General features: G+C 48.6%; 1 protein-coding gene across 1 annotated transcript; it reads right to left on the bottom strand.

Annotated features, from left to right (window-relative positions):
• Positions 3454–6791, bottom strand: IRF2BP2 (interferon regulatory factor 2 binding protein 2; the record flags this gene model as incomplete). The annotated part of the gene is given in 2 exon segments (XM_021391729.1): positions 3454–6263; positions 6473–6791. Coding segments are annotated over 2 exon segments (1035 nt in total), but the record flags the coding sequence as incomplete, so codon positions are not given.

The following is a 6791-nucleotide window of genomic DNA, read 5'->3' as shown; positions in this document are numbered from 1 at the left end:
TGAGCCCTGTTAAATACCACCACAAAATCACAGGAAAGCTAGTGGGTTTCTTTAATTATTACAGACCAAATAGGTCTTAAATGTGCAATGGAAAAGGTGGTGCTTATGGTGGGTTGGCCTCACTGCAATGCATGAAGCAGTAGCTGCAAAGGCATGAGTCAGTGCGCAGCAGCTGATTTATTTCCTGATTCTTCTGACATGAATGCTCCCACAAAAGTCTTTCATGGAGTAACCTCATTTCTGAGCTAACTGCTTGCTGAGGAATGATGTATCTTAAAAGAAAATCATTTGTTCCTGCTGCTCAGCAGCAGCTGAGTTCAGTAAGTCAACAGAAATAAAAAGAGTTGTAAATAGTCTGGACAAAATTAAACGCCTCACTCCATTACGCAGTTATTGCTTAATATCTCTAAGTTCTTTCACTACTAGAGGGTTGAAGAGCATGACTCTGCTATAAAAAAGGGCTGGAGAAAACCTGGTTTTCTTGAGGGAAAAAATGAAGTGAATCTATTTGTTTCTACTAAAACAAGAAACATTTGGGCCTCCTTCAGCTCTGAAAGATGAAAAACATAAAAGCACAAAACCATGGGAAGAAGAAGAGGAGAATCCAGGTGAGTCTGTCACGCTCCTGAGCACGCGGGTGGTATCCCCAGGCCCCTATTACCAAGGAGAGCTCCCACACTCTGTGGCACCCCCTGCCCAGAGGCTCTCGGGCTCATCTCTGGCTGCAGGGAATTGACCTGGTGAACCAGTAACCTCTTTCATCTCTGTTTACTCATCTTCTGTTTGTTTTCAAGCAGTTGCCAAAGGGAGTTAAAAAAAAAAAAAAGGCATGAAAGGGGGAAGTGTTTTGTAGTGGAAAATGGTAAAAGAAAACACATACTTTGCATTCTTCCAGAGTCCATACTGAGCAAACGGTGGCTACCCTCCTTTCCAGTGGCAGAGGCTGGGGTCTCCTGTAAACCAGGGGCTCCCCCATGTTCCCCGGGGGCAGATCAGTGCCCCACTACTCACCTCAGGGAGCTGGGAGCACCCAGGATCGCATGGTGCAGGACAAGTTCTCCCCACTGCCCCGCTACCCACGGGGTGGTAAGAGGTGATGGTCTGCTTGCAGGGCTTCCTGAGGTAACAGTGATGGGAGGAAGAGGAGCAGGCTGTGGGGGGAAGCTGGTGCCAGCTGCTCCTAGCTCCTCCTTGAGCACTTGGGCTTCTGCCTGATGCAGCATGAGGGGTTTTGACATTTTCTCTACTACATCCATTACTACAAAAAAGGTTATTGAGCAGCAGAATAAAAAAGCAAATTTTAGTGAAGTGTGTGCAAAAATGTGTGCTTATAACCCTGTCTGGTGGGCTCCAGTACACCTATGTCAGCCAAGCAAGAAAACAGTATGGACCCTAGCATGCACTTTGGAGATTTGTAAATATGTAAGATGTTTGTGTTTCTTCTTTTCCAAAAGCATGCTGCAAACAATTTACACCTGAACCACCAGCCCAGGGCACACTGTGGTGGCTGCCCAAAGGCAGTGAATGAGTTACCTCAGGAGCCATAGTGCAGCTATGCCTCCATTCATCTGCTGTGCAGCCCGACCTCAGCAGAGGGAAGGCTCCTGGGAACAAAGGCGGAGGGAAGGAAAGAAGGGTGACTACCGTAGGCCTACATGTCATCCATGGGACAGGACCAGCCATTGCACATAGGGTGCTGAGGGCTGCCCCACAGTACTCACCGGTGGCAGAAAATGAAGCTATACGTTGCCCCGATGCTTTCTGTTTTAACTGCTGTGTTCAGGAAAAACGCATGTTATAAGGGATTTTTTTTTTTTAATTGCCTCATTATCTCTAGGAGTACAGACTTGAAGTAGTAGTTTACCTCCAAGAGGATAAACAAGCCAACTCCACTTTGGGGAAGGGCTCTTTTTATTATTATTTTTTTTTAATTGCTCCAGCTGGAGCTAAATGCAAATACTTAGGGAGGAGAAATGTGCAATGCTCAGGGCTAAGCCTTCTCAAGCCTAATTGCTGGGCACCTCCCACCCGTGGTCCCACTCTAGAGGAGCCATCCATTCACAAGCTCAGCCACTTCTGGTGCCATGAACTTATTCACAATCCAATACTTCCCCTTGGCTGATACTGCCTTCATGTGCTAGCTGCCCTGACTGCCCCACACCAGTGCACAAGGATGGTGTGGGTGCCACCAAGGCAGTGGGTGCCATCAGAACTGGCCCAGGCATAGAAGGGAAGAATCCAGGGGCTCTGTTGACATAATAAACCACTAGAGAGCACTCTCAAATGTATTTATACCCCTCTCCTAAGTGCTATTTCATAAAAACACACGGTTGCCATGGCCTGGTTTACAGCACAGCTAAAAAAGGGAGCTCCAGAACAGGCCAGGTTTCCTGAGGCCACCACAAAGGCCATCAAAGCCACCACTGTGCTGCACCATCCCACCAGGGCTCCATGCCCCCTTCTGCACCTTAGCCTATCCACAGATAAATGACAGAAGCAGTATTTAAAAAAAATGAAAAATTGCGCTTAGGCAACTGTAGCTTTTTCTGGGTTTATGTATATATTTTATAGGTATATATATACACATATATTTAAAAGCAAAAGAAGTGTTTAAAGCTCCCAGTTTCCTTGTACTTAGTGCCAGAAGTGAAGGGGAAAAAAAAAAAGTGAAAATTACAGTATTAGTTTAGTAGCTATAAATAAAAGCACTGTGCGTGCAGGTGACCTGCCAGCAAAAAAAAAAAAAAAAAAAAAAATTATCTTTAAGAAAAATGTGATGTGGGTTAAAAAAAATAAATAAAAATCACTCACTCTTAAATAAAACATTTTTAATTCTACACAGATTACATTATCACCTTTTAAAAAGTTTAAGGAGTAAGATTAACAGTAGCACTGTTGCAACCAAAGCACTCCAAAAAAGGAAAAAAAAAAAAAAAAAGCCTGTAGCCCAGGTAATAGTGAACTGGTGTAAACAGAGAATCCACTGGTGTTGTAACTCAGTAAAGCAACAGAAAGGAAAAAAGCAACACTGAATTTGAGAAAAATGAGATACAAGAATAAAACCCCTCAGATTTTAGCTTGCTTCCTTCTGCAATCTTGCAGCTTTATGTCAACCAGGCTTAGAGAGGGCCCTGCAGGCCCACCAAGCCAGCACTGGTACTGGGCCCTCCCACCATCCTCTCCACCTCAGGGGCTGCAGAAGCCAGGGGGGAGGAGGGTGCTGACCTCAGGTCCGGCCATGCTGGTGTCAGCGGGCCCCAAGGAGGCCCTGTTTGTCAGAGCAGGCCCAGCTCTCACACTAGGCCACACTGTAACTTAGAAGGGGACCTCTGAAGGGAGGTGTTGGTGTTTCGATTTTGGTTTTAAAGTAGAGATACCACCTTAATCAAAAACATGAGCTCCATACCACAGAGGTATCATGCCAAGCAACTCTGAAGAACTTGTTACCATCTATCAGCTCAAAATCCATTTTTTTTTTTAATAAAGTGCCTAAATACACATTTACACAGATCATAGTGGTTCCAAAGAATCCTTTACAGTTTTTATATATATAGGAATATATATAGGTATATATATAATGTGCGTTTTCTTCAAATTGGCTAAATGTGTTTACATAGGACACCAATCTTGACTATAGGTATAAGTTTTAAAGCGTAATATCGACTCAATGAATGTTTATCATGCAAGTCTTATCTAATATTACATTGACCTGTAATATGGAACACAATGTAGTGGGTGTGCTCATTAAACACTTCATAAAAAAAAAATTACTGTGCGTGTGCAGTTCTGATCTTCAAATACTTATAATGACCATTTCTTTAGAGAAAAAAATAAAAAGTCTTCCAGAAAAGAGCTACTCTGCATTAAACTGCAGTCTGAACATCATCACATTAAGAACAGTTGACTCAAAAGCACCCAAAATTTTTCAAATGTACGTTGGCTGAACAGATTTCTCCTCCTCCTTGGGCACCAAGTGCTCATTAGCTTACCCCAGGGCAGGGACAACCTCACCACCCCTTTGCTCAGAAACAACTGCTTATAACCAGTTATAAACACCTCAACAGAAGGGCTCATCCAGCTGCAGTGTTGCCAACGAACTATAAACAGCACAAAAACATCACTATAAGACTCAACTATTTCTAGTAACCAATGATTTATTGATTTTAGAAGTCTGCTTGGTGATGCAGAAGCGTGATCAAAAGAAGTGGCTTTACAAAAGAGTTCTCCAAAGTAGCTTAAAAGTCAGGGCTGTGGCAATTATGTGAAGCCCTAATTGCTTTCATTTCAACCAGTTTATATTTTCATTTTCAAAGAATAGCAGTAGGTTTGTTTCAAGCACACGTAATAAGGAAATTGCAGGTTTCCTCCACCCACATTTGGGCTGTCACTGATATGCCCGCGGGCAATCTGGCAGAGCCTCAGTGACTGCTGTCATTGTACCACACTGTACCTGCCACTACTTGGAAACACTGTGTCAGCGATAGTAACAATAGCAACAGCACCAGAGGTGACTGATAAGCAAACTCAAAAGTCCACCTGCACTATCTGAAAATTAAAGTAAAATTAGAAAGAAACAAAAAAGCAAACACTCTTTCTCCCACCTTCCCAGCATTGTCCAAAGACACAAAATCCCAACACTGAAGGACTTCAGAGATGGCAGTGCTACATCGGTGCAGTCACCAATCATGTCATCAGGTTGGCTATCACAATTCCACGTTAGCGTATGCAATTGGTGAACAGATGCAGTTTTGTAATCTTACAACTGATCACGTGAACTGCGGTCAACTTTGCCTTAAAAAAAAAAAAAAGAAAAAAAAAAAACACAACAGAAACAAACCAACCCAGAAATCCCTAACTCGACAGCGCCTCTCCAACACCTCTCCACATCCTACTCCAAAGGCAACTTCCCTCGAGAAACACAGAGGAATTTTGGCCTGGGTCCGGCACGGCCACACGAGGCGGACAGCCGCTCCCAGGAGGAGCCCCTCATGCTCCCTGTGCCCGCCTGCCCCCAGCACCTCGTGCCACCAGCCCTACAGAAACAGGGGCCAGCAATAAGGAATCACAGACAGTAAGGCGATCTTTACAATGTCAGAAAGTGTATTTGGCATTAAAAAAAAAAAAAAAAAAGGAAAAAAAAAAAGGAAAAGGAAACAAGTGCATACAAATACAGCTAGAAGCATTTCTGGTTTGCCAAGTGCTCTAAAAAAAGCAGCGCAAGTCACAGCCTACATCGAACAGTAATTGTCACCAGGGAAGCACAACAAATAGTTGCTATAACAAAAGGGGGAAAAAAAGTGGGAGGGGAGGGAGGAGGGTAGGAAAAAAAAGAGAATTAGAAGAAATGCCTTTATAATAAGTACATACCTTTTGTCTTCAAAAAATATAGAAACACAATGTATTCAAAAAAATCAAAATTATACAGCCATGTTTATGAAGTCTACATTTCCCTTGTCTTGGAGATATATATATATTTATATATATATATTTATAGATATATACAGAACCGGAGCAGTTTGGGCGACGGGCGGCGCTGGGCCGGCACAGTCACGAGTCTCTCTCCTTTTTCACTTTCACATCCCCGGCCAGGATGGTGGCGATCTCCCCCTGCATGAAGGCCCAGGGCACGTTGGAGCCAACCAGGGGGCACTTCTCCCCGCTGGGGCAGTACACCTCCCCGCTGGCCCCCTGCTGCTTGATGCTCTGCCGGGAGCAGGGGAAGCAGAACTTGTGGGACGGGACCGAGGGGCACTGCACGAAGTGGGTGTCTTCCAGGCGCTCGTGGCACAGGGTACAGCACAAGGGGACGCTGGCGGCAAGGGACGAGTCCGGCAGGCTGGCGGGGTGCACGGGCTCCAGCCCGCCCGCCGCGCTGCCCCCCTGGCCCGGCACCTCCCTGCCGGGGCCCAGCCTTCTTTGGTTCATGGCGGAGGGCGAGGGGGGGCTGCTGCTGTTCCTCCTGGTGGTGGAGTGGACCTGGTTGGCCTCTTTGGAGGCGTGGTTGCCCCCGGCATTGTCCGCCACCAAAATGAGCGCGGCCATGGGGGACTGGCCGTTCTGGGCCGCCTCGGGCGGCGTGGTCCGGTTGGAGTGGGGCGAGGCGGTGGGCGGCGGGGGCGACATGAAGGAGGTGGCCGTCAGCGGCATCTTCATCCCTTCGGACGCGGCCGGCAGCCAGGGCTGCGTCTCCCCGTTGATCTTCGGGGGTCCCGCCTCGCCCTCCGGCTCGGGGGACGGCTTCCTCTTCCGGGCTGCACGGGCCCCTGGAAGGCAAGGGAGAGCGAGAGGGGGGTGAGAAGGCGGCCACGCACCGCTGCACGGCACCACCGAGACGCGCAGCCACCGAAACGTGCAAAACCACCCAAACGCGCGCGGGCACCCAGCCCCGTCCGTCCCGTCCCGTCCCTTAGGCGGGCGCGTGGCCGCCCCGGCCCCGCACGCACCCCCCGCCCGTCCCGGCCCCTCTCCTCACCCGGCTTGGCCGCGGCGCCGTTGCTCTCGTAGCCCAGCAGCCTGCCGCCCGCCATACCCGGCTCCTTCTTGAACTTGCTGTCGAAGGGCGGCACGGCGTGCCCGCCGTGCTGGTGCAGGGCCAGAAGCGTGTCCCGCACCGTCTTGGGCTTGGCCAGCCATTCCTCGCCGCCCGCGCGGCCCTTGCCTTCGGCGCCCATCTCCGCCGCGGCCGGCATGCTCTCGGCGGAGCCGCGCTTCTCCTTGCCGCCGCCGTCGTGCTCCCCCGCCGCGCCGCCGCTGCCGCCCGACGACGAGGACGAGACGGAGCCGGGCCGCTT

Source organism: Numida meleagris, chromosome 3 (genome assembly GCF_002078875.1).
Source record: "Numida meleagris isolate 19003 breed g44 Domestic line chromosome 3, NumMel1.0, whole genome shotgun sequence".
Taxonomy (NCBI): domain Eukaryota; kingdom Metazoa; phylum Chordata; class Aves; order Galliformes; family Numididae; genus Numida; species Numida meleagris.
Note: the sequence above shows the minus strand (reverse complement) of the source record. Positions and strands in the feature narration are given on the sequence as shown.